This window comes from Leishmania martiniquensis, chromosome 34 (assembly GCF_017916325.1).
Source record: "Leishmania martiniquensis isolate LSCM1 chromosome 34, whole genome shotgun sequence".
NCBI classification, from domain to species: Eukaryota; Euglenozoa; class Kinetoplastea; order Trypanosomatida; family Trypanosomatidae; genus Leishmania; species Leishmania martiniquensis.
The window spans coordinates 167,501-193,803 of NC_090169.1; the positions used below are offsets into that span (position 1 = coordinate 167,501).

The window sequence follows — 26,303 nt, forward strand, 5'->3', positions numbered from 1 at the left end:
GAGAGACCATCGTAAAGGAAATTACGAGCATCTTGCAGGCCTACTCGCTCAGCATCGACATCCGCCACGTCTACCTCCTCGCCGACGTGATGACGAGCCGTGGCGTGGTGCTCGGCATCACTCGATACGGTATTCAGAAGATGAACAACAACGTTCTCACCATGGCGTCCTTCGAGCGCACCACAGAGCACCTGTACAATGCGGCGATGACGGAAAGGGAGGACGTTAATCTCAGCGTCTCCGAGAGCATCATCATTGGCAAGCCGATCCCTCTCGGCACCAGCAGCTTCAACATCCTCCTGGACAAGGGCAGCATCGCGCCACCCGGCTCCAACACGGGCCGAATGCCGTCACCTCATACGAGCACGAACGTGAGAGCTACCGCAGCAGTGGCCTCACCGTCTTCCGGCAAGGTGGCAGCGGTCGGCAAGCACGCGAAGAGGGCGGTGTCGACGCCGAAGGAGGTGTTCCTGCGCAACTCGTACATGGCGTACGCTGCCGCGCACAGTTCGGGGACAAATCAGCGCCCGCGCGGCGGCTTTTGGAGTCGACCGCTCTCTGCCGAGGGCGCCTTCCGAGTGGATATCTTCCCTTTATGACGTATTCCGAAAGCATAGTCACAGCGCGGTGAGCGCTACGGCTAGTCGCAGCCACGGGGTGCCCCTCTACTACCACCACCACCACCACACAACTCAGTGCAGCTGGCGACATCTGTCGCTCTTAACAGTACCGCTCGCTCCTTAACGCTGGACTAAGACAGACACAATGGAAGTGTACGAAGCAAACGCCGGCGTGATGGTGCGTCGATTTCATTCACGTCGGCAGTAGCCAATGTCTGTGTATCTGTGAGTGTGTCAAGGGTAGAGGACGAATGCCCGCGCACACGGCGCGCGTCTGCCGCCGCCAAAGGTGCCCCCTTAAGAAATGACGCATTTACACCGCATCACAGAGAGAGAGCAGTGGCAGAGCTCCTCCGACACACACACACACATATACAGACAGACATTGGCTACTGCCGACGTGAAGGAGGCAGCGTTCAGAAAGGTACATGGGCGGCAGTCGCCATCCGCCCATGAGCTTCCTTCCTCCCTCCTCCCGCGCGCCGTAAGCCTCTCAGGCCTCCACTGATCACTGCGTGAGCTTCTTCATAGGCGAAGGCCGCGACTCCATCCTCTCTTTCTGTTCTTCTTGCGCATGGGCGCATATCTCGATGCATCGCGCCTCCGTCAGCCGAGAAGGAGGACCCCCTCTCGCTCTCCACCCCTCCCCATGCGTCGGTGACAGACTTGAGGCCTTCGCCCTCCATCCGTTTCTCTTCACCACCACCGCCCCTTCTCACCTCCCTCTCTCTCGTTCTCTCCAGCTAAGTGTCTCAGCCGCGCCCTGTGAATCGTAGCGAATGAACGCGCATGTAAACGGTGCGGTTGCACCAGTGCCACTGCCGCTGCCTTTCTCGCTGCCATCCGCCAGTGTGCAGTCCTCACCCGCTGTGTCCGAGAAGCAGCCCTCGGCTTCCAGTGTAGCAGATGGCTTCACGTCAGCGACAGCGACTTCGCACGCAGCCTCGTCACGCGAGACGCCCTCCGTGCTTTCCCGGCCGCAACCGCCCACCGATGCAACTAGCCCCAAAGCCGCGACGGGAGGCGCGGCGGTCCATGCGACGTCGGCGAAGAACAACGCAACGCAACGCAAGGTGGCGAAGCTGCTGGACATCGCAGCCAGCAACGAGATCAAGGAACTTGCAAGCTACGTGGACAACATCTTGCCGGGCTACTTCCGCTGCATGGGCAACAGTGACAAGGATGGATCCAGCACTGCCGAGATCGCGGAGCCCAGCCACATCACTAGCGGCAACAAAGCTATCACGTCCGCCGCGCTACGCAGCGCCCTCGACCATCGTAGCATCTTTGTGCACAAGAGATTCCTGCAAGAATTAACAGCCGTCTACCAGAGCTATCAGCGTGTGGCTGCTCAGGTCGATGAGCTGCAGGCCAAGTGTTCCAGCTTAGAAGAAGTGCTGAACACCTCTGCGGGTCGCCCCAACAGAGAGGTGGAAGACTTCTTTCACCAGATTCAGGCCTACCAAGCGGAGCTGCAGCTGGTGCAAACCCACGACAAGGAAGTCGATGAGTTCCGCAAGCAGCATGACTTCGGCGCCGCGGAGCAGCAGGTGCTAGAGGAGGGAGCAGTCGATATGGCGTTCCTCAACGTGCTGGAGCGTGCGCGGCAGGTGCACCAGCGCAGCAGGGAGCTCATGCACTCCCAGGAATACCATCAAGGCGCAGTAGCAGTAATGGAGTCCACGCACGGGGCCATCGCGCGCGCCACGGAGAAGATCGTGCGTCACCTTCTCTCCACCGCCGGCAGTGCCACCGGCAGCGGCGAGGGACACGGTGCTAGGGTCGCTGCGTCCTCTGCGGCCGGCGGTGTCGGGTCGATCGCGGCGGATGTACCAGAGATCACAGGCTTCCAGCTGCGGTGTGTACGCCTCCTGTACGAGGAGAGCCCATCGCTGCACGAGAAGTTTCTCGATGAGGTTGCACGACTGCGTCGGGCGTCAGTGTTGCGGCGCTACTTCCATCTCCTCACAACCGGCTCGTCGAACACGTCCACTGGCCTCTATCAGTCCGGGGGTCAGCCCGCCACGTACGGCGAGGGCGCTGGCGTTGGGCGCGGCAGCGACGCGGCCGGGATGGGTGCCCGCCCCCTCGAGGCGGAGCTGAACAATCCGACATACTTCTTCAGCTCTCTTTGCGCGTGGCTGCATCAGACCATCGTGGAGGAGCAGGACTTCCTTCACAGCCTTTTCCTCAGCGATGAGCCAGAGGTGGGGCAGGGAGGGCGGCGCCGCCACCCGACCACAGCGGTGTCGTCGCCATCTTCGCCACACGCTGAAAGTGACGCCGCACGAGCAGCGCACGACACAGCGCGGCAGCAGGCGCTACTCGACAGTGTATTTGGAGGCGTGTGCAAGCACATTCGGGCGGCGCTCGATAACGTCCTCGAGCGGCTGGGGCGGACAGCGACAGTACTGGGCGCGGCTACTGGTGGCTCAGAGAGCGGAGGAAGAGGTGATCGGGGCGGCAGCACCGCCCTTGCGGAGAGAAGAGGGGGGGACTTCGCTCCGAGCAAGGGCCCGCGGGGCCTGACTGGGGGGCTGACACGTTTGTTCATGGCCGCGACTGGCCGATCGCCCGCTGGGGCCTTCCGCGGCGCAGGGCAAGACGAGTCCAACGCGTTGCTTCAGCGGTACGCCGGCGTGACCACGCGCGCGCAGCAAGAAGCCGTCGCCTCATCTATGTTGCGCCCCCCGCTGCAGGGAGTCCAGGCGTGCGTGACACTGGTGCAGCTGTTCGAGTACTACACAGCGACAACGTTTGTGCCGCTGCTGGGGGAGGGCTCTGCACTCACCCGACTGATTAGCCAAACCGCCCCCAAGCAAACGCGCGAGCTGTTTCAGCGGCTGCTGCATGTCTTGGAAGCGCACTTGCTGGATAGCACGGCGGGCATTATTGGCCGCACTGTGACGCTGCGGAGGCTAGCATCGTCCAATGCGCTAAGGCAGGCGGTCGACAGTGACGACGCACAAAACACGTTGTTGCCAACCATGGAGCAGACCTCCACCACGAAGACGGGCTCCTCCGCTTATGTACTCAACTTCCTCGTCGCCTTCACGTACGGCAGCGACGTAAACGGCGTGAGCGGCTTGTCGAATGCATCAGAGAGCTCACTGCCGAACGACAGTGAGAGCGATGCCTCCATGCTCGCCTCCTCTCTCTCCGCTGCGACTGTCACGACGAGATTCCGACAAGCGAACGATGGTCAACTGCAGCGTCATAGCGCGCACGACCTTCGGCGCGTCCTATCACAGCTCATTCTGCCCCCATCCCCTGAGGTGATGGCGTACTGCTCCGTCGTGCACTCCGTACTTCAGGACACCGCACGTCAAGTCGAACTGCTTCGTGCGATTGCCAAGCAGCAGTCCGCTGCAGTGGCGCAGGGGTGCGACTCACGCCACCAGCCCGCGGCCTTGGAGCCCGGCTCAGCGGCGCCGACTTTGCATACGAACGTGAAGTTGTTTCTGCGGGACCTGCTGCTGTCACTTCTCCAAGCCGCGCACTCGGTGGAGACGGACGGGCCCCTGCGGGCGAACCTCGATGACCCATGTCGGGCAATCGTGGAGTACAATGTGCTGCACGAACTGCGCGACGTGTTGGAGCAGCATGCAACGGTGTTTGAAGCGCTCTTCAGCGGGTCAGATGCACAGAGTCAAGAGGCGAAGCAGACGTTGGACTTCATTCGGCGAGAGTGTGTCACCACTATGGCGGCTCTGCGTCAGCGCCTGGTGTCCACGTGGGCAAACGCGATCAAGCTCTTCTACTTCCCTGTGTCAACAGCGGCCGTTGTCGCGGCGGTGTCGAGCGCTTCGGCCGCGGAGGCGGATGAGAAACGGTTCATCACACTAAAGAAAGATGTGCGGCGAGTGCTGAAGCAGTTGATGAATGTGTACAACACCGTCGCCTCCCTGGGCCACTTGCCGGAGCCTGTGCCGCTCCTTTTGGCGGTCGCCGGCGGCGACGGCGATATCTGCGAAGAGGTGCGCAGAAAAGTCACCCTCAGCATCGTGGAGGATGTGTATCCGGAGGAATTCAAGATGCTGCCCTCTTTGCCTCCCACCGAAGAACTGCTGGCAGTGCTAAGCGAAATGGCGCCGCAGAATTTACTGATGCTGGTCGACTTCAGCTCCCCAGCACCTGCTGCATCGGCGTAGCATTTTTCCGGTAAGCTACGGCGGTGCCAACGGCGCAGAAGTAGGGCTCGTGGCGTTCATGGCAGCGGCGCTGCGGTTGCTGTTGGAGTCCAGTGTGTGTTTTCTTTCTTTGTGGGTGATGCCTCACGAAAGGGGGGGCGCTGTGTAGCCCTGTGTGGACGGTATCCTCTCCGCCTGCCCACGGCCCTGCCTGGCCCACAGGGTCTGCTGTCCCCGCGCTTTGTTTTACCCACGTACACCTCACCTCTTTTGTGTAAGTGCCTGGGACGGTGAGCTCCCTCTGACCAAGCGCCACTACAGGTGATGCAGAGAAAAAGGACACGAGGCTGCAGGACGCGCTCCGATTGGCGCAGCGCCCCCACCCACCCACCCAAGCAAGGGCTCATCGCCTACGACCGTATGTGTGTATGTGTGTGTGTGTGTATGCGTGTATGCCGTCACGCAGGTGTCATCGTGGTTGTAAGAAAACAGTTGCGCGCCCCGCTCTTTCTCAGCGGACTGCTGGTCGCCACATGGGCACGCACACGGCTGGCCACTGCCAGCCACCACCACCACCCGCCGCCAGTGGCGATCGATGCGCAGGCCACCGCCTCCTCCTCCTCCGTGTCGCTCCCCTAATGCCTCCTTTTGACTTTGTCATGGCAGTCGCTCGCTCATCAAATCGAAAAGCGCGGCGCCACTTTGTGTGTGTGTGTGGAGGGGGGAGGGGGGCGTCTTGCTTGAGGATCCGTAGTGCGTGCCCCATCCCTGCACTGCCAACGGCGCACTCGGCTGCCTGGGCAGGAGAGGCGCACAGAGTGCTGTGCATCGGTCCCTCCACGCGCCAAACTCGAGACGATTCCTTACAGAGTCCAACCCGCTCAGCCCCCAATCATCAGCTCCTTTCTTCCCGTAGTATCCCTCCCCTCCCCTCCGTCATCCGCTCGCTCACATACCCGATCGCCTCCCCGCCCCCCCTCGACAGCCCTCTGACGCTCCCCCTCCCCCGAGCCTACTGTGCACCCTCCGATGCACCGATCACCCATGCGACGGGAGCAGCTTGTACATCTTCCTCTGCTGCTGCTGCTACTGCTTGCTGGTGCGCCGGTGCTGCCGCGCGCGCTCGCCCTCTCCGTCATCAGCTCCGATGCCGATGGCAGTGGCAGCTCGGCTGTAGCGAGGAAGGCGAGGAGGGAACCTGTCACAGTCTTTATGTGTGCGGGGAGTGGCGGCTTCTACGGCGCACACGAGCTCAGTGGCCTCATGAAGGCCATGAAGGATAGGCAGGCGCTGTCGCTCATGCACTGCCAAACGGCGCATCTGGGCTACATTCAGCACGCGGATGGTCACGCGGTGCGTAGCCTCATCGTCACCACAGGCATCAACTACATCAGCTCCTCACTCTGCACGCGAAGCGTTCTCAAGCTGCGTCGCCAGCACGGCTACGTGTATAGCGCCATGGTGTTCGTCGGCACCTCCGGCTTCTCGCCCATGTTGGGCGGCTGGGACCCGACTAACACATCCTCCTACGCCGCCTTCAAGGCGAGCGAGGAGGAGGCGATGAGAAAGGGCGAGACTGCCGTCCGTGGCGTGGGCGAGGCTCCGCCACCACCGCCTTCCAAGGCGCTGCAGCAGATGCTTGATGAGCAGGCAAACGAGGAGCGACTTCGGCCGGCGGCTGTAGACGACGGCCAGCTCTTCGCGCTTCCCGTCCCGTCGCAGCTCAACTTCGAGGACGCCCGCACCGGCGAACAGGTGGACTGGGATGGGTGCTCGCCACGCGTACCGAGCGCCATCACCCCCCTGTCTCTCGGCAGTGTGTGTGTAACATCGACAGCGTATCTGATCGAAACGGGAAGCTGCACAGAGCGTATACGTCACACACAGTGCAGCCGACCTCAATGCAGCAGCTTTCGCAGCAAGCTCGACAGCGAAACAAAAGTGTTCTTCGCTAGCGACTCGCTTGCCCGGCAAATTATGGGGGCATCGCATGGCAAGAAGTGGCCGGAGATGCCAGAGATCGTCAAGAAGGGGCAAGCGCACTTCTGGGCCGCCAACGAGGCTGTAGAGCCAGTTGACGAAGCAGGGGAGCGCCGCCCCGCTGCCCCGTCCGGCCCGTCCTTCGTCACGTGCGCTGAGGCCACCGGGAACACGATCAACTCCGGAGCTGAGCGCGACTACCTTTGCCGGGAGCATGCCTCTCACGCCCTCGACCTTGCACAGCGCCTTCTGGCGGAGGGCGGCCACCGCGAGGCACACCCCAAGGGCTCCCCCCTCACCACGCAGAATGTGGCGTGTGTGCGGGCCATGGAGTCGATGGGCTTCCTGCGCTCCTTGGCGAACGACAACACCGCCGGCGACATTCCCGCGGCTGTGGTGCGCGGTGCCTCAAGCTACGACATGCACCCCATGAAGAAGGTGTACGTGCCGCCGGCAGTGTGGCGGTCGGCGCTCGCCACAGGCCAGCTGACTGTGAGCCCACGCGTCGCCGCCGCGCTGGCGGTGGAGGAGGCGAATGCCACCGATGTCGGGGGCGCATGGCTGGAGAGCGGCATCACCGCGTACACATGGCACCAGAACCCGCACTTCATGCCCGAGGGCGAGTACGAGGCCTTCCTCACCGCGTCCTACCACTACGCCGTCGAGGCAGCAACCTTCGTTGTGTCCAACTACTTCTTTGGGGGTCGCTGCTTTTCTTCAGCGAACGGCACATCCTGACAGGGCAGCAGAGCAAGTGGTGTGGAGGGCGGCACACGAGGCAACTGGCAGGCCTGCAGTTGACGCACCTTTGCACTCCCGTGCCGTGCTTTCCGACCTGTTCGGCTCGTCCTCATCGCGCCCCTCCTTTCGCCGTGGCATCCTTGAGAAGCAGTTGGCGGAGGTGGTGGGAGGGTGACCGCGGCACCGCATCTCTTTACACTCACCTCACGGAGCTCCTCTCTGACTCAGCGCACACACACGCATTTCACCTCACCCGTACGCGCGAGTGCTAATCAGTGGCATAACAGCGAAATAAAGAGGCGAACGGCACTCCACACAGTTCTCGCAGCAGCAGCAGCTTCCCGACGGGGCGGGCGGGAAAAGTGAGCAGCGACTTTTCACTCACTGCTGCTCGCCTGAAGCCCCCTGCCCCTCCCCTTCTCATGCACCTGCACACATCGCCTCTGCGCATCATCCACATTTGCCCTCTGCATCGCCATCTCAGCGTGCTCTGCCACCCATATCGCCTCTCTCTCTATCGCCCATCAAGGCGACCTAATGCGCATCGATCCCGCAGCCACGGGCTAACAAGTAAAGCTGCGTCAATTCAAGTAAATACGCATATCCGTTAACATATCTTCCAGCGCTAAAGACTAGTACTCGCACCCGTCCTTCTTCCCCATTGCCTACCGTCTCACCATGCTCGCGCAGAGCATGCTCAACGCGGCAGCCGCGCTTCTCTTCGCCTACATTATCTATGTCTGCTTCAACCGCGACGGCACCGAGCTGCCGGGCCGCATGAAGGCCTACTATTACGTGACCAACGAGACGCAGAAACTGCTGGACGAGTCGCAGAAGGAAGCGGCGCGCGTGGTGGCGGCGCAGGTCGTCGGGGACGCGACCGCCGATGTGCTCATGCGGTACGGCGTGGCGCTTCGGGACGGTGATGAGGGTCTTGCAGCCACCATCAAGTATGTGCACCAGTACGGGCAGCTGGCCACTGCAAGCCAGCATCAGCGCGACGGGCGTGCGGGACCGGAGCCTTCGGCGGCCTCCGATCATCCGCCAGTGCGCGTGCACATTTTCCTGGCGGCAGACAACGGCACCTACTCCGGCATGCACGAGCTTTTCTACATCGCGGCGGCTATGCGATACAGCACCCGTCTTCACGTCGAGGGCTGCCGCTCCGCTCTTTTTGGTTTTCTGGAGAAGCCGGCGCGCGACTCGGCGGCGCAGAGGAGCGCAGCGCATGAAGTGCTCAAAGTTCCGGTTTTAGCCGTCACCACCGGCATCTACGTGACGAGCGCCGCCGCGTGCACGGCGGCTGTGATGGAGCTGCCTATGTTCGACGTGCAGAGTGTGACGTTGATCGGCACGGCGGGTGTGTCGCCGGTGGTGGGCGGCGGCGGCTGGAGCCCGCGCGTGCCGCCGGCGTCGCCAGCAGGTGAGTTTCTCGAGGCAAGCGAGGCAGCTGCCAATCCCGCTTGCCAGCAGTACTGGGCGCCGGAGTCCGAAAAGGTAGCGCTCGGCTCTGTTTGCGTCACGTACGCGTCGCTGACACAGGAATGTGGGCTGTGCGTCGAGGACAACGATCTGTCCTCGCTCTGCTCGCGGCCGCGCTGCCGGCTGCAGAACGCCGCCGCCCTTTTTGGCCCCTGTGCTTTCCGCCACCCCATGTCGTCCTTCGCGGAGCAGATGAAGCGTGCCATGGCTGGCAAGCCCTTTCCCAGTCCCTCAGCCACAGTGCGGGAGGCGGTGAAGGTATTCTGGGGGGCCAACGAGGCAACCATTGACTACGTCGCTGCCACCGAGGGCACACAGACGCGCCTGAGCAAGCGTATGCGCGCCAGCAGAGGACCCTCAGCGAACGCTTCGGCAGTGATACTGTCGTATGACCGCCTTCCACCCACCACGCCCATCTTACTGAACTGCGCAGAGGTGTCCACAAGTCAGATTCTCGCCGGGCCGCGCTCTGACGTCCTGTGCCGGCAATACACGGAGGAGGTGTTCGAGGGTCGGTACGTCGCCAGAGACCTTACGTGTGTGCAAGCGATGGAGGGGGTGGGGGTACTGCACGTGCTTACGCGCGAGTATCCCACCCTGCCGGTCGCCATCGTACGCGGCGCCTCCAACTACGACATGTTTCCGCTCTCCCGTCACGTCTACCGACTCAGAAACACTGCCATTCGCGGGAGGCGGGCGGACAACGAGTGGTACGTTGCGTGGGACCAGAAGGAGCACTACATCAGCGACGACGAGTTCCACCGCTACACAAAGGCGTCGTACCAGTACTCCATCGAGACAGCGAGCGCGGTGGTGCTCAACTACTTCCTCAGCGCAGAGACGGTGCTGCCCGGCATGTGACGCCGCGATCGCCACGCCCGTGGCATCGAGGCACATGAGCCCGGGCACGAATTGCCGCACGTTGGCTGTGGCAATCCGCTTCGTCCACCCGGCGCCAGCGCAGAGCGCGCACGTTCATCCTTTGGTGTCAGCGTCTGCTCCACTTTTTTGTTCGCCTCCGCCGCATGGGTATGTGCGCCCAGGAGCGCGTATGCCTTTGCGTTGTCTTCGGCGAGCGCCCGGATCACTGTGTGACGCACGCATGCCCAGCACGCCAGCTTGACCTACTTTTACCCATGAATGCCGACGCAACCGAACCAATAGCCACCCTTCACCCTGCACGCACAGACATCACACCACCCAACAATGGAGGAACTCGCTTGTGTGTGACACACAGCTGGGAACGGGTGGAGCGCGCCCTCGTTTTTATTTTTTTTTCGGTGCCCGCTAGCGGTCCCTCACACCCTTTCCTCTGCACTGAAGCGCATCCTACGTCTCATGCCCTGCTCCGCCATTCCTCTCTTCACCATCCTTTTCCGATCTTCTCGCGCTTTCTCTCTCTCTCTCGCTCTCTCTCTCTGGCCACCGACTCCTTCCGTGACTTTGGCGCATGGGCAGCAGTGCGTGAAGCAAGTCTTGCGCTGCATCCGCATCTTTCCCGCTTCACGGTTCAGTAGGCAGCAGAGTCAGAGCACAAAAGCCGATCTGCGTGTGCTGCACACCAGAAGCTCCGCGGACGAAAAAAATGGTCTTCTACTCCCTTGTGCTCGTCATGAAGCCGCGGCCTCGGAAGTACACGTCGCAGGCGCTACGCGAGATCGCCGTGAGCATCTACAACCACGGCGGGCTGATCCGAAAGCTCTCCAATGAGGGTATCATGCGCCCGTACAGTCGCTTCCGAGACGCGGACAACACCGCGATCACGTACGCCCGCTACGTCACGCTGCAGGTGGATTTGGGCGAGGAGCAGATGAACAAAGTGGAGAAGACCATCCGCGAGCACGCCGATGTGAACATCACGCTGCGCCTCAACAACCTGGAGCGGCCTCCAGGGGTGAAGCACAACCAGCAAAACGCCGCCGCCTACTTCCCGCTGGATACCTTCACACGGCTTGAGGAGGAGATCAACTGGCCGCCACAGGTGTCCGGCGACGTGTTCGAGCAACTGGACATGAATTGGAAGGAGTTCTCTCGCACGCGCTGGTCCAACTACCTGCGCAACTAGCGGCGGCCACCAGACGGAGCGGCGTTGTGCTGGCGCTCGTCTCCATTGCGCCGTCCGGTGAGTGTAGGGTAGCACGTGGCTCTGCCTCTGTGCTCAGTCGATGCGCTGAGTCGTTCCTGAGAGGAAGGCAGCACGGGTGTGCCCCGTTTCTCTTTTGTGTCTGCGTGTATGTGTATGTGTGGAGGAGGGAGAGGGGAAAGATGTCCATGTCGCGGTCCAGCAGCGATAAGGCGAAACGAGCACAGATCGCTGCCGTAGCTGCGGCTGGTGAGCGCCGAGCCTCGAGTTGCAGCGACCCCTTCCACCTCTGCTCCCACCCACACCCAGCCCGCCTCATCCTCATACTGGGCGGATGGGCATGTCTGCGCCCACCCATCCCCCCTACGCCATCAACGCATGGACGCAGCTCTGTGCCTCGGCCTCGGTGTGCTCCATTTCTGCCGTTGAGCAAGAGTTGAGTCCCGGGCTGAGACACACGGGCCGTGGAGCAGTGCCATGAGGCCGTGAACACATACGTTGCACAATGTTGCGTTGACCTAGTCACAGGAGCATTGCCAGACCCGTCATGCTAGTCGCCACGTGGTCCATCGCTCTCGGGGAGGCCTCGAGGTCCCCACACCTGTAGGCGGTGTGAGGGACTGCGTGGGATACACCACTGGCGCACATTGACACGTTGGCCATTGTATGGATCGGCACACTCATGTTCGCGGTCGCAGTTCGCTCTAACGCTATGCCACGCACAGCCTCCACCGCCAGCATGAAGTGCAAGGTGCACTCCTCCCCCACTCACCCTCCCACCGTTGTGGGCGCTGGACCCTGTTATCCCCATGAGAGATGGCTCTTCATGTGGCAGGAGATGGGAGGAAGGGGGCCTGAGCTCCCCGCACGCAACAACGCGGGCTGCCGCCCCCCCTGCACGTCATGATGGATCCGATGTCCAATTGGGGCACCGCGCGTATTCCTCCTCAACTTCCCTCTCCCCACTCTTTTTTCTGCTCTCTCTCTCGCGAGGCCGTTGCCGTGGACGCTCTGACGGAAGCATCTCTGCCGCACGCGCAACAATCGCCTCTCTTCCTCTCCTTCTCTCTTAACTTCCCTTTTTTCTTTTCGATACCCGGCGCCTCTTACTGCTCCGTTCGCTCAGCCTCGAGAGGGTCAGAGAGAGACGCACACCGACACGCGGGGCTCGCCTCTCGACGCTTGTCTGGTGCGAGCAAGCAGAAGCCCAGGAGCAGGCAGCGCCAGAAGAAGGTTTCGCACTGCTCACATCAAGGATGTCGGCTCAGCCATCCAATGAACTGGCGCGCCTCCGCGAGGAGCTGGCGCGGGAAGAGGACGATCTCGTCGCGCTGGAGGACAGCGTCGAGGCGCAGGCCGCCCAGCTGGGGTATCTGCACACAGAGTATACGCTCAACAAGACGCGTGTCTACCACCACTACGAGCCGCGCCTCGAGCCTCTGCGATTGATCACGTACGCGGCACTCCAGAAGGAGTCGCTCATCACACTGCAGATTGAATGGCTAGAGCGCAAGGTAGTGGAGCATGAGCGCCGCTCCCAAGGAGGGCAGTTCGTCGAAACCCGCGACATGAAGCCCGTGGCGGAGGAATACCTCGAGAAGGCGTACCAGTCACTGCTGCGCTGCTACGAGCATATCGCCGAGTGCCCGGAAGAAGCGCTGCACACCATCAGTCAGTACGCGTGTCCACCAGAGGAGGCTATAGCGACCATGGTGCTGGTGATGAAGGTGCGCGGTGAGGCCCCCGAGGCCTGCACGTGGAAGGCGGCGCAAGTGCTCCTCAGCTACACCTACTTTCACGATTTCTTCGCTACGCGCAGTGAACACCTGTTGAAGGGGTGCGACCTCCTCAGCGAACCACTCATGAGCGAGCTGGAGAGCTTCTGCGCGAACCCCCACCACAGTTTGCCAGAGCTGTATCGCATCAGCATACCCATCGGGTGCATGGGAGAGTGGCTGCACTCACTTCGCAACTACTACCGCGTCAAGCTGGTGACAGCGCCGGTGTTGCTGTCTCAAGGCGCGGATACCAGTCGCATGGCGGAGCAGGCGCAGGCGTGGCTGGCTATGATGACATTTGGTGAAGCATGCGGTCAACGGCAGCAGACTACTGCCCCCGAGGCCTCGCCTTCACCAGCCACAGACGCAGTCGCCAAAGGTGCGGACACGGAGGACGCTGAGCTCGAAGCCCTCCTTGCCGAGTACAAGGCTAGAAAAGAAAGCCTTCAGCTTTCCACCACCCAACCGGCCTCGGTGACGGCAGACAAGGTGCAGAAATTGCGCCACCGTCTCCATCGACTCCGTGAGAGCGTGCGCGCTGCTGAGGAAGCGCGCATTGCCGTAGAGGGCGAACTGAACGCGAAGCTCGCGGAAGTCCAATCCAACTACGATGACACAATGGTGCCGCTGGAGGATCGTCTCGAAGAGGCGACCGAATGCTTTCTGGAGCGCGTCACACGAAAAGTCGATGTTACCGCCGCTCCTCCGGCACCTGCCGCTACGGCAGTGAGCGCCGTCGACAACGCCGCCGCCGTAGCAGCAGCCGTGTAGCCTATACCTGCTGCACATCGCTGTCGGCGGCGCGCTTAGGCGTGGCCGGCGCCGCGGATCGTGATGTGTATATGAGTGCTTGTCCTCGATGGTGTCTGACGAGTCGTCGAATCGCTGCCCTCTCTTTTTGCGGCGCGCTCTGGACACCCTCCCTTCAGCGTTGCGGGGTAGCGCCGCGTGGGGAAGAAGGGGAGGGGCGGTGAAGAAGCTTATTACGCACCTGCAGAGGCGCACAGGAAGGCGGAAGCCGAGCCCTTCACCGTAGGCGTGGGCGTTGGAGATGTACAGTGAACTTCTCTTGTGCGACGCGCGTTGTGTGTGTGTATGTGTGTGTACTCCGTGCAACTTTTGTTTTCGTATGCGCGGAGGCCGTCGCTCGTCTGTTTTGTTTTTCTTTCCTTTTTGGAGGGGGGAAGGGGGAGGATATACATGAGCGGAGGGACAGGGGGACGACGGAGAGGTGGCGGTGCGAGAGAAGCAATCGAGTGCGCAGAGAGAGAGCGAGAGGGGGGAGAGAGCCCTGGCCTCCGTCGCCTCTCCGACTCCCCCCTCCCCTTTCGGCACCCTCCTTCTTTCCCCCCTCGCCTCGATGTTGCCGCTCTTCCCCTACTCATGTGATCCTACACAGTTTTCGCGCATGCCGGTAGCAGCACTCCATGATGGGCAGTGCCCTCTCTCTCGGCGCGCACCGGATGCCTCTTTGTCATATTTGTGCCTTGGCCTCTCTCTCTCTCGTTACTTTTCTGTGATGTATGTGTTGGGCGCGGACGTACTGTGCGCCTGAAGCATATGTTTTTCGTCACGTTGGCACCAAAGGCGCTCTCTTCAGTCACTGTAGCACTCGAGAGGAATGAGTGAAGCGAGAGGTGTCGATACGCGCCACTGCGAAAGCAGGGTGCGTCGTGCTACTACGTTTAGTTGGCGAGGAGGAAAGTGTGGGCGGCGGGGCCTCTGCACCGGCTTTCTTCCCCACACAGACACACACAAATCGACACGCATCGCCGTCATCGCCCATGCCCGTCTCCTCTCGCCCTCGCATCTGTGCGGATGGGCTGCACGTTGCATAATGTGTGCACGGAGTGAGGGGTGCGTAAAGGGAAAGCGGGCGCGAATCGCATGCGTGCTGAGCCACCGAAACATTTTCTCCCTCCCCCTCACCACGCCCGCATCGCTGCCTCTTTTCGTGCTCTCTCTGAGAAAAGGGGGCTGCATTCCGTTCGCTGTGGTGCACGCGAGCACACTCCATGTCTGTCCCCTCCCCCACCACCACCACCGGCGCACCTCACGTGCGTCAACGCTCCCTCCCTCTCCCCCTACTCCCCCCCACCTACCCGCACCTCTCCCTCCCACAGGCACCCGACCACATACGCAAGAGCACGTGCGAGGAAGCGCCACCGCCACAGAAACGCTCACCACTATCCTGCACTCTCCCGAGACATCGCAGGCCCTTCGAAGTCCTTGCTATCATCTTCCCTGCCTCTGCAGCACTGCACAGACTCCTCAAGAATGCTCGCGGAGGTGTACACCTACGCAAGGTTCTCCAGCCACCTCTCCGCTGTCCTGGGCCGACACCCGACGGCGACTGAACTGCGGCTACAGCTTCTCCCGCCCGTGACAGGGCCTCACCCAGGGTTGGAGTGCCGCGGTGCGCATGGCAGCCGAGCAGCCGTGTCGACGCTGCCATCCATTGCAGACAGCGACTCGGATGTAATAACCCTCTACGCCGTTCTGCTGCCTCACCGCAGCGGCAATGACAGCAACGGCAATGCCGCTGCCGCCTACCCGGTGGTTGGGCACGTATCCCACATCTCGCTGAACTGGTGTGCGCAGCTGCAGCGCTCGCTGAGCATCACTGCCCTCCTTGCCGCGCCGTCGCGCAGCTTCGTATGGCACGGCAACGGCTTTTACGAGAGCGAAGTCAGCACCCTTTTAGGGCGAGAGCGGCAGGCCGGCGTTTCATCTTTTGAGGTGCAGCTCTCTCCGTACGTCCCGTCACTGCAGTGGCATCGTGCCGTAGATGGCATCTTCGGCTCGCATCACTCGGTATGCAGCTCCTACACGTGTCGCATCGGCCACTGGCGCGAAGACGACGAGGGCGCTGGCGCAGCGCACACGCGCGAGCTGTCGGAAGAGGGGGGTAGCCTTCGTAGGCCTCCCAAAGCGCCATTGGATGCTGCCACCAGCGACCCGTCGCTACACACGCCCAGTGCCGGTTCACCTACACGGAGGCCGCGTCGCGAAGGCGTGCCCGAAGCCATGGGGATGGGCACCCCAGTGACAGCTGGGGTATCGTGCTGCTTTTCCTCTTGCAGCGGCGGGGACTTACCCCTTCGCTTGGCGGCCGTGCTGAACGGCAACGTGCCTGTGGACAACGCCTCCAGCTCCATACCAGGCACACGCGTGTTGTGCTTGATTGCGCTTGATGGCGCGCTTCTCACGGGAAGCATGTCTCCCGATCCCCCTCCGCTGTCGTGGCAGCCGGGCCTCTTCGATTATGTGAGCAACTTTGTAGCGTTCGAGGTCATGCCGCGCGTCTCTCTCGAACTCATTGACGGCAAGTGGGCGTACGTACAGGGCTCAGAGCGCCTGCTCGATGATGTCTGCCAAGTGCGGGAAGTTTTAGGGACGAGCTATGTCGTACAGTACGCCGTGGAAGCTGAAGCCCCTACCGCGACACGTGTGCGCAGCATTGTGCTGGTGCTAGACCTCTCAGTCCCTCTCCAAGTTCTCCTCGCCTCCCTCTCGTCGATGCGCTCATCCTCGCTGTCCTCAGCGGCGGACGGGAACGCGGCGTCGCTGCGACGTCGTCTGGCAGCCCAATTTGCGGCGGCAGTACAGGACACTATCGGTCAGCTTGTCTCTCAGCACCCCGATGTGTTTGCCTTTGCGCTCGAGGACGCAGCGACGACGGCGTACGCGCCGGCGGCGCAGCTTTCACGTGCGTCCACGCATTTCACACGAGACATGCACTACCGCAGTATCGCAGCGAGCGTCACTCGCATGTTTTCCCTCTCCCCGCACCCCGCCTTCAGAGAAGAGGTGGTGCGGCTGCTGTGGGGACCTGAGGCAGACGTCGAGGGCATCGAAGTCGCCGCTACCGCGGAGCGCAGCCGTAAGAGGCGGCGTGTCTCACAGCGGCAGCCGGCGCAGATCCAGCGGTGCATTGAAGAACGGCTGATGAGTGCCATGCCGCCCTGACGGTTCCGCTCTCGAGTAGGGTTAAGCACGTCCGCATAAAGAATGCGGCAAGCGCGGAAGACTTCCTGTCGCCATCCGGCGCCTCACCCCGCCTGGCGATGATGAGCGCATCAGCCTCGTGTGTTTCTGCTCTCCATGGCTGAGACGCTCTGATCTGTGCCCTCCCCGCCCCTCCTCCTCCTCCCCCCTCCTCTGCTACGAATGCTTCGCCGAACTGCTGATGAAATATGCCGTTCTGTATGCGCAGACATGCACGCACTCCGTGCTGCCGGTCATGCCGCCTTTCCTCGTCCCTCTGGCCCTCTCCTTCCCTCCTACCCAACGCACCCGGACGAGTAGCAGCGGGGGAGCTTTGAAAGACGGAGGAGGGAAAAGGTGACAGTGCAGTCACTGGCACGACCTGTCCGGCCACGTGTGTTCCTCTCCTCGGCTCTATTTCCTTTCCTCCCCTTCGCCCCCTCGAGCCTCCCCACATTCGCTTTGGTGGCGAAGTGGCACCCGTCGTTGCTCACGGCCCCTCCTCCTCCTTCCCCTCCCCCCTCCCCCCTGCAGCCGCTTCGCGGGGCGTCTTCAGCGCCATCGCAGGCACGCACACAAAGTGGATCAAGGGGGACGGGCACCTACTAGGGGTGCATGGTGCGCATAGGTCACGAGCCCTCTCTCCCCCTTCGTACCCCCCTTTTACCCCCCACCCGTCTTACTGGGGCGACGTGCGACCCTCCCTCTGCCAGGAAGAGGCGCCTCACGGGGCGGCGGTGCAATGCAGTCGCGTGTTCGCTTGCTGTACTTGGAGTTTATGTGTCTCCTCCCTCAGCTGCGCGGCTTCTACAGCCCAAATGGATCGGCGGCGGCAGCTCCCACCTCGGGGACGATGGCACCGAAGCCCTTCTACCTGCGCTTGCCAGATGATCACCCTGCGTGTATGTCACTGCGTAGTGCGCACATTACAGAACTGGACAGTCACCGCCAAGGAAAGCGGCCCATTAGTACATCACCGGCTCACACCACTGCCGACAACGCAGAAGCGCCGCCATCTTTGGTTGACGTGAGCACAGCTGTCAATGCCGCATCGCGCATGAAGGTCTTCAAGATCCGGGGAGACCACGAGAGGGCCCTTGTGGCACCCTTTATGCCCGCCAACTGGGACAACAACAATTCACAGAGGCCATCACCATCCCCAGCAAGCAAGCCTGCGCCTGCGGCGGAGCGCATCGCGGAGGCCGAATACCGTGCTCGTGTACAGCGACTCTTCTACGCGAATGCACTGGTGCCTGTAGGCAGTTCGGAGTGGAAACGGTGTCTCGCGCGTGGCCGCTATGAGCTGCGTAGCATCCACAACGTACTGTACGTGCGCAAGTACCGCGCGCTGCACAAGCGGTATAGCTGGGCGTCGCAGCTTTCGCGTACCGAGTTGGAAGCAGCGTGGGGTGGAAACCTGGAAGCGGTGGAGCAGGCGCTCCTCGGATTGTCTAATAGGGACGTGTACGGCTACTCGGGCAGCGACACTAAAGATGGGGAAGCAGAAAGGGGCGACGAGGGACACGAAAACAGCGCGGGACGGGTGTAGGTGGTACGTTAGTGTCCTTTGCAACGTAAAGGTCGTCGTTCGTCTCGCGCTGTCTTTCTTTTTTCGAGCGTGCTGACTGCGTCACCTTCCCCCCCTCCACCCCCACACCTCTCTCTCCCCTATCGGTGGACCGTTACGCACGTAGGCGCGCTGTCTTGCAAGCAGCCAAGCAGCATCACAGCGCCGGTACCACTCGTGCACGTGCGACACACACATACACGCAGACACGCATTCTTGGATGCTCTCCTTGTCTCCGCTATTAGCATTGTTTACCGTCTTCGTTTGCTTCAGGTGGTGGTGGTGTCACCCTTCGACTGCTCTTTCTCTGTCCGCCTCCGCCTTCTGACCGCCACCACCTTCTCCGACCCACCCCAGCACATCTGCTTGCCCATCCGCGGGCGCCCTTTTTTACTGGCAGTTGCCCCCTCGATCGATAGAGAACTTCGGCTGCGTCCACCGCTTCGCGCTCACTCACCCCTTCCTCTGCCCCCTGCCGGCCACCATCATTGGGGCTTCTCTCCCTCCCTCCCTCCTCCCCCTCACTTGCGCGTGCATGCACGCCTTTGTGTGCTCTCGAGCAAGGTGCTGGCGACGACGCACACGTGAAGGCAAGGCCTGTCGGTGCTGCGCATGTGCTCGCCTCGTACTTGCGCGTAGGAATGCTGCCGGCTCTAGGACCAACACCACCACCCCACCCGCTCCCGCGAACAGCTCTGTGCGCCTGCCCATGTATATGTATGGGGCGTCACTGTTCCTCCTCTGCGCCGTGACGCCACTGGCGTCACTCCGCTCATCTCCCGGACGGCTTATGGACTCCGCCACGCCATCCTCCCCTCTCTCTCCCCCTTCCATTGCGCCTGCAACCGGCTATCCCCACACAACCGCTCAACCGCCCGCATAGTGAGTTCACGCGAACCTTTCCCTCCTTCGAGTCCCTCTCTCCCCCTCCTCCCCCAACTGCAATCATGCCGCCGAAGGCTGGTCAGACAAAGAAGGCCAAGATGGAGGCCGCCAACAAGGGCGCGAAGAAGACGACGAAGAAGTGGAGCAAAGGTCAGTCCCGCGAGGCTCTGCAGAACGCCGTGATGTTCGACAAGGAGACGTACGACAAGCTCTGCAGCGAGGTGCCCAAGTACAAGCTCATCACCCCGTCAATCATCTCCGACCGCCTCAAGATCGCGGTCTCCATCGCCGCCGCGGGCCTGAAGCAGCTGTGCCGCGAGAAGCTGATCCGCTTGGTGTCGTGCTCGAGCAGGACTCGCGTGTACACGCGCATCGTGCAGGCCGCCCCGGTTGAGGCGGCGGCCGCTGCTAAGGCTGCCGAGTAAGAAAACATGTGAGTGAGCGGGAGAAAACTGGGAAAAGGGGGGAATGAGGTGCGTGCGCTGAAGGAGTGGGCCTTTTTGGCGCCGACCCGCCTCAGCATCACCACCCGGACCCCTCTCCCACTCCCCTCCCTCCCCTGTCCTGCAGCCCCCTTCGCACATTTCTTCCAACCGTGCAGGGCCGCTATGCGGGCGGGCGTGCATGCCTGAGGCTCCTCTCCCTTTCCCTGTGCATATCTTTCCTCCCGCAGCACACCCCACACAGACGTGCAGAGAGCCTGCGATGCGGGGAGGGGAGGAGTGAGACGATGCTGACGTGTTCTCACATCATTTTTTTGTTTTATCATTCGTGCTTTGGATTTCTTTGTCTGCCGACGTTTTTTCTTCGTGCGTTTGTCCACCTTGGGGGGAGGGGGGTGAGAGAGGAAAGGGGGAGGGGGAGGGGGTCTCCCTCTGCCGCCGCCTTCCGCTACTTCCCAACAGCGAGCGAAGAAGTCGGAGACATGTGCGAGACCCACGTTGACTTCTGAACATGAACGACGATCCGCACACACACACACACACGCCTCGGCTTCAGTCGCGAAAGCTCATGGCAGTGGAAGCTTGTCCAGCGCGCGAGCAAAGGGTTGCACACTGGATAGTTGCCTCCACCGATAGTGTGGCTCTGGTGCTGTCGCCTGGGCATACTCAAGCATGAGAAGACACACAGCTTACCATCCCCCGCTGTGCTCAGTTGCGTGTCCCTGGTGCGTACGGCACACCATCACGGATGTCCTTCCTTCTCCCCTCCCCCTCCCCCCCACTAACGCCACTCCTCTTTGCTCTCTCTCTCTTTCCCTCTCTCTCCACAATCTCTCGCTCTGAATCGAAGATTCACGAGAGCCGCTGCACACACGACTTGTCTGCAACGGCAAGCCGATCACCGTCGCGCTCAGCAGCACATAGTCATTCTTCGTTGTTGCTGTTTACTTTTGCTCATTTCCAGCAGCGTGTTACACCGCGCTCGTGCCGGGGAGCACATCCTGAGGCCGCAGCGCCCTCACGCACGAATTTGAAAGCAAACGAGCGCACTTCATTCTTCGTAGATCAGGTATTCTTTCACAGCCACCGGCACCTCCACCGACATCTTCCCTTCCCCACACATACTTACTCGCACCCCATCAGGCTCCTGCCGCACTCCTGAAAAAAAAGGAAAAGGCGAGGCGAAGAGCAGAACGCAGAGAGCACACACGAATACAAGCCCGCCGAATACGAGAGAGCGTGGCAAGAGAGGAGAGGAGAGAGAGAGGGAGGCGGTGGGCACGCATCCGCTGCGCTTCGTCTGTTATGCTCAGTGCTCTTTCCTTCCTCGCACCCCCCCCCACTCTTGCGCTTACTCTCTCTATATGTATAAGTGTATCTTCTCACACCATTCGGCTCCCTCTGTCGTTTGCCCGCTCGTCCCCTCCCCCCTCACGAGCGCCCTCCATTGGTGATCTGAATCGAGCCTGCCACTTAGGTAGTGAGTACAGACAAGTGCTCTGGCTACCGCTTCTTTTTCGTATTGATTGATACGCTGGCGTCGGTGTATATGTCCCTCTTTTGCCTGCCCCTTCTCCCTTCGCACATCTTCGCCGACTCTACAGCGAAAAGCAGCCCCGCTCTGTCTCTGTCTCTATCTGTCTGTCTCTCTCCACGACCCCCCCTCCTCCACACAAGCACCTCACCTTCCGCTTCTGCCCTTCATCCCTCTCCGTGTTCGAGTGCGGTGGGAGGTGGGGCGGGGCGGGGGGAAAGGAAGGGTCAGCGTGGGTTGGTGTAACTTGACGGGCGCACGCACACGCAGCACGCATCACTCCGACGTGCGACGCGGTGTCCCACAATCCTTTGCGTCCTTCCCTTTTTCCTTGTGATTTAGCCCTGGCATTTATTTCGTCCGTTTTTTGTTGATCTGTTTTTTTGTGTGTATGTGCTCTCATTCGTCGTGGGTTGACTATTTCTCCGTCGCTTCGTTTGCCCAACAGAACGTGGTCATCTCCGCCTTGCGCCTACACCGGCGCATCATCTCTTCGCGGGAAGCGCCCCTTCCCTTCCATTCCATCCCTTTATCTGTTTTCTTCCTGCTCCCTCCGCCTCACCCCTCCCCCTCCCCCGCGCTTCCTCGTAGCCCTTCTGGAGGACCTGTGGAGGGGACTGCTGCTGGAACTGTCCTCACGGGCACGGTCCGTCTCCTGTCTACGCGTGTGTGCTAGGTTGGCCGTACAGACGGCGCACTTCCCATCCCCATTTGGGTATCCTCTCATGAGAGCTTCCGCGGATGTGCTGACGATCTCGTCGTCGCCGCCGCACAGGGAGCAACTCGCATGCGCCGCGGCCCCCATGGTAGGTGTCTCTTGCCCCCCTTCCTCCATAACCGCCCCCACCTCCACCACCACGGCACCCGGTCACTCCCCACGCACCCCGAAGGGTACGCCGCCATCCTCGCCAAAGCGCTGCTTTGTGCGTCCGCTTCCATTACAGCAGCGCCGCAGCGCCCCCGACGGAGCAAGTCGCCCGTCACAGCAGTTCACGTGTGCCCCAAGCCTGTCCTTGGCGACTCTGGGCAAGGGCGAGGAAAGGAGGGGATACAACGGTGTGGAGATGTTCGCGGCGGAACAGAAGCGGCCCATGCACAGCACTGTGTCTGGTCGATGCCCTGTCGCTGCAGCAGGTTGGCAAGCGCAGGAGAACGCGGCTGAGGCGCCCGTGGGCGGTGGCGCCGCCGCTGGAAAGCTTGCGAGCGGTGCAGTGAAGGGGAGAGGCAAGGCAGGCAGCAGTCACAGCAGTGACGGCACAGCCAGCGGAGGACGCTGCTCGGCAATTCTTCCCCCTTCGGATGACCGCGACACGGCGACTCCCGGAAGCACTGCACATGGCCATCAAGGCAGGAGGCAGGTCGCCACCTTCGCCTCGCCTATCGGCCCTGCTCCGCCACACGGCGACGGCTTGGCGGCACCGTCGCCCGTCTTTCACCCCCCTAACTTGTCGTTGTGCACAGCACACAACAGCAGCGCGTCGGGCAGCCTCCACAGCACACCAGCAAGCGCTCCTCGGACTGTCGGTGCGAGCAGGGGTCACGCAGTTGGTGCATCGCTATCCTCGCTTGCACGCCTCCACGGCTCCCTCCCATGCAACGGCAACGGAAACCGCAGCGGTGGCAGTGCCGAAGTCACAGCCGTCCCTCTGCTGTTTCGCACGTGGCTTTTCGTCGACGCCATCGGCGCGGAGCTCAGCGCTCCAGCCACCTCGCGCTCCGCGTCACGAAACCTTGCCAGCGGTCCGTCCGCGGTTGCGCTACAGGCTCCTCTTGGGACGCTGCCCCCCAGCGGAGCCGCAAGCGCGGGCAGCATCACCCCACTCAGCAGCAACCGGAGCAGTACTCACGCTTCGTTCATACGGCCACCAAGCGTGACGCACTCTATGGCTGCGTCGGCAACACGAAATGGCGGCGAGCACAGAAACATCAGAGCGCCTGTCGCAGTGCGGCAGATGCGCGGCGGCGCCCCAGCGGGTAGCATCGCGCATGCGGACAATGGGCAAGTAGTATGCTCGCCGCATGGGGCGCGGCGGCCAGATCTTAGTACTCGTCGCAGAACCTTTCGGCGCAGTGCCTCAAACCTCTCGCTGCTGGAGGCTTCTTCGAGTCACGACGCGGCGCAGTCGCGTGATCCCAGGGAGTGTTCCAGCGGTGTCGCGGCGACACAGGGCGCCGCCTTGACGCGGCCGCCGCCGTCGACGGAAGCAGAGATGCACAGCTTCATCCTCGGGCAGTACCGCACGTTGCAGCGTGACGTCCTCTCACACTCCGCCCCACCCCAGTCTGCCGACGCTGACGGGACCTTGGTGGGCTTCCAGCACGTCAAGAGTATGGCCTGTCCGAAACACTCCAAGGCAGCCAAGAAGGCGCTCCTCAAAGAGCAGGAGGAGCTGCGACTGCGTGCCATCCAGCAGCAGCACCACGACATGGAAGTGATCCAGAACGGCGGCCGCGAGCATGTTGGGCAAAACATGAAGAGCAGTGCGGTGCTGGCCGGCTCCCTGTCGAAGCTGCGAGCACGCACCCGCCCCAGCCTTGGCAGCAGCACCGTCACGGAGCGTCCTCTTATGTCCATGGAGTGGTCGACGAGCGAGAGCGCAGCGCTCGCAGCAGGTGTGGCGACGCCCCTCGTGGGCTCGCCAGAGGAGTGCAACGTGAGTGCCCTGTACAGGGGGGACCCCTCCTCGTATGCGACTCCCGAAAAAAGTGACGCGGCACAGTTGCAGACGCCGAAGCGGGAACTTGAAGCCTGGCACGCCTCCAAGGCCTTCATGGCATCCAATGCCCTCGTCACGGCTCGGCGGCACGGGCCGCAGTCACGCAACGTGAACAAGAACCGCATGAAGGGAGAGAAGATCGTGATACCCATCGTCCTCGACAGCGAAGAGGAAGAGGACATCGATGCAAGCAGCATGTCCAGCGCGGAGACGCAGATGCGTTCTCCCGTCGGCCAAGTGCAGAGGAGCGCACACGCGACCTCCGCAGGCTCGGGTAGCTTTACAAGCTATACTGCAGCGAAGTGCGCTGGCGAGCGGCTTGTCTCACAGCCGCAGCGCCGTAGAGGTGCACCAGCCTCCATGAGATGCTCGGCGCACCCCTTTCACAACGACAGCAACGTCAGCAGCGACAGCGGCAGTACCGGCAGTGAAGAGCGCTGCCACTCACTCGGCAAGCAATGCGGTAGCTGCGTACGTAACGCATCGTCCCCGTTTTCTACCCCGCCGCTCGAACTCTACTCGCAGCCGGTTGCCTCGAAGTCGGCGCGGCACGCATCCTTGTCCAGGAGCTTGGCAGATGGCTTCCACTACCACTTCAATGCCGCCATCGCTTCGCGGGCGCACAGCTCTGCCAAGCGCGACGACGAGGCCGCGGAGGAGGGGTGCTGCCACTGCTGCCCTTGCAGGCGGCGCGAGAGCCATTTCGCCCTCTGTCGCACCACTAACCAAAGCGCCGCTTCGGTTGTGCGGCAAGAGGAGGAGCGCAAGTTGGCGGATAGGGACACCCGCGAGGAGAGGCGTTTTTTCTATCGCGTCGCCGAGCCGGCGGCTGGCGCCACGTCATGCGCCAACTCGAATGGCAGCTCGTTCGTGGTGGAAGACTTGGAGGACAGCGACGAGGATGAACCGACGCTCTCCATGCAGAGCTTCCGCCGCGCTAACATTCAGCGCATACGGTGAGCTTCCCTTATCGGGCGCGCAAGAGCCCTCACACACTGCGCATTGCTTCCCCCCTTCCCCCCTCCGCCCCACACACACACATACCACATATCCTTCTCCTTTGCCTCCTCCCCGTATTATCACTCTTGTCGTTGGTAGTGTGACTGCGTGTCTCTCTCTCCCCTTGCAGATCTTCTTCATCCTCCATGTCCGTGCGGCGGTGGCTTGCGCCGCCCGGCCTCCCTCCTCCTCCTCCTTCGGTGTCGTCAGAGGCCTCCGCCTCTCTCTCTCTACCACATATATATGCACGCACGTATATATATATATGTATGCATATATATATATATATACCCCTCCCTTTTTTTCAGACGGCTGCGTGCGTGTGCGTGTGCGTGTGTGGGTGTCCAACCGTCCCCGCCCCCTTCTCTCTGCCCCGTGCGTTGTTGAGAAGGGACCACATCATGTGGTCAGCCGAGCACCACCCGCCTTTGCGAGCGAGTAAAGGGCGTCTCTGTGTATGGCCGTGCCCGGTGGCTGCGTGTCCAATCGGAGGGAGGGAGAGAGAGGGGGGGCGCCGGACGAGGCGTTTGTTTCAGCCCTTCCCCTCTCCTGCCCTCAGCCTTTGCCTGTATTGCGTGGAAAGAGGAAAGGTAGGGGAGAGGGCGTATTCTGTGGAAAGTCAGCGCCCGCGTTGCTGTGAGTGGCGTCCGTCGCAGCTGAGGACCGAAAAAAAAAAAAGAATGGTAGGAAATGCGAAGGAAGCGAACACGCGAAAAAAATGTGCGGGACACAATGGTGCAGATGGCACTCTCACACAGTCCATCGCACATGTCTGCGTGGACGAGTCGATACAGGCGGCGCGTCGTCGAGCACATTCGACGCTGTGTCCCCTTCGCAGTACCGCGCCCTGTCTCAGGGGTGATGGCTAAGGGGGTGTCGAGGAAAACGGTCCACATAGTCGTCGTACCAGTCACCGCCACATCACTCACAGTGTCGCGTCTCCGGGCAGCGGTATTAGGGCATCCCTCAGAGAGGCGCTCCTCGCCTTTCTTGTGTTACCCCTCACCCACTCACCACCACCCCTGTCCCTCTCCCACATGAACCGACGAGGGGAAGGACCTTATGCTCCAGCTCCCACTCCATCTCTCGCGCGTGTGCTTACCGTCCAACCTCTTCTTTTGCGCCCTATTCACATGCATTCTTATCACCGCTGCAGTTAACAAGACATCGTAACGTCTAAGAGGCGAAGGACACCCACCCACACACACACACATATATATACATATCGAGCTTGCCGACTTCTCCTCCCTCCCCATCCGTCCATTCACTCCTCTTCTCCTTTGTACCCCCCTCGGCCTGAGGTCCTCAGTTGGGCGGTCCCAGCGTTCTCTTCGCCCCAACATCTCCCCTATCCGAC

At 61.7% G+C, this 26,303-nt stretch overlaps 8 protein-coding genes across 8 annotated transcripts in view; all 8 read left to right on the top strand.

Annotated features, from left to right (window-relative positions):
- The window catches only part of LSCM1_02093 (uncharacterized protein), a gene marked incomplete at both ends in the record, with an annotated part of 4,773 nt that extends 4,174 nt beyond the window's left edge, over nt 1-599 (top strand). Inside the window, one exon of the mRNA XM_067319685.1 lies at nt 1-599. This exon is cut by the window's left edge and continues 4,174 nt beyond it. Within this exon, the coding sequence (XP_067175060.1) occupies nt 1-599 (599 nt within the window).
- An 800-nt stretch (nt 600-1,399) lies between these two features.
- LSCM1_02094 (uncharacterized protein) lies at nt 1,400-4,771 on the top strand (the record flags this gene model as incomplete). The annotated part of the gene is made up of 1 exon (XM_067319686.1): nt 1,400-4,771. One exon carries the CDS (start codon nt 1,400-1,402, stop codon nt 4,769-4,771), a length of 3,372 nt encoding a protein of 1,123 aa, XP_067175061.1.
- Nucleotides 4,772-8,149: 3,378 nt separating this feature from the next.
- LSCM1_02096 (uncharacterized protein) lies at nt 8,150-9,814 on the top strand (the record flags this gene model as incomplete). Its single annotated transcript, XM_067319687.1, has 1 exon — nt 8,150-9,814. One exon carries the CDS (start codon nt 8,150-8,152, stop codon nt 9,812-9,814), a length of 1,665 nt encoding a protein of 554 aa, XP_067175062.1.
- Nucleotides 9,815-10,538: 724 nt separating this feature from the next.
- Nucleotides 10,539-11,018, top strand: LSCM1_02097 (uncharacterized protein; the record flags this gene model as incomplete). The annotated part of the gene is made up of 1 exon (XM_067319688.1): nt 10,539-11,018. One exon carries the CDS (start codon nt 10,539-10,541, stop codon nt 11,016-11,018), a length of 480 nt encoding a protein of 159 aa, XP_067175063.1.
- Nucleotides 11,019-12,292: 1,274 nt separating this feature from the next.
- On the top strand, nt 12,293-13,585 carry LSCM1_02098 (uncharacterized protein; the record flags this gene model as incomplete). The annotated part of the gene is made up of 1 exon (XM_067319689.1): nt 12,293-13,585. One exon carries the CDS (start codon nt 12,293-12,295, stop codon nt 13,583-13,585), a length of 1,293 nt encoding a protein of 430 aa, XP_067175064.1.
- Nucleotides 13,586-15,091: 1,506 nt separating this feature from the next.
- On the top strand, nt 15,092-16,783 carry LSCM1_02099 (uncharacterized protein; the record flags this gene model as incomplete). Its single annotated transcript, XM_067319690.1, has 1 exon — nt 15,092-16,783. The coding sequence occupies one exon, from the start codon at nt 15,092-15,094 to the stop codon at nt 16,781-16,783; it is 1,692 nt and encodes a 563-aa protein (XP_067175065.1).
- A 760-nt stretch (nt 16,784-17,543) lies between these two features.
- LSCM1_02100 (uncharacterized protein) lies at nt 17,544-18,350 on the top strand (the record flags this gene model as incomplete). The annotated part of the gene is made up of 1 exon (XM_067319691.1): nt 17,544-18,350. The coding sequence occupies one exon, from the start codon at nt 17,544-17,546 to the stop codon at nt 18,348-18,350; it is 807 nt and encodes a 268-aa protein (XP_067175066.1).
- A 965-nt stretch (nt 18,351-19,315) lies between these two features.
- LSCM1_02101 (uncharacterized protein) lies at nt 19,316-19,678 on the top strand (the record flags this gene model as incomplete). The annotated part of the gene is made up of 1 exon (XM_067319692.1): nt 19,316-19,678. One exon carries the CDS (start codon nt 19,316-19,318, stop codon nt 19,676-19,678), a length of 363 nt encoding a protein of 120 aa, XP_067175067.1.
- Between the last annotated feature and the right edge of the window lie 6,625 nt (nt 19,679-26,303).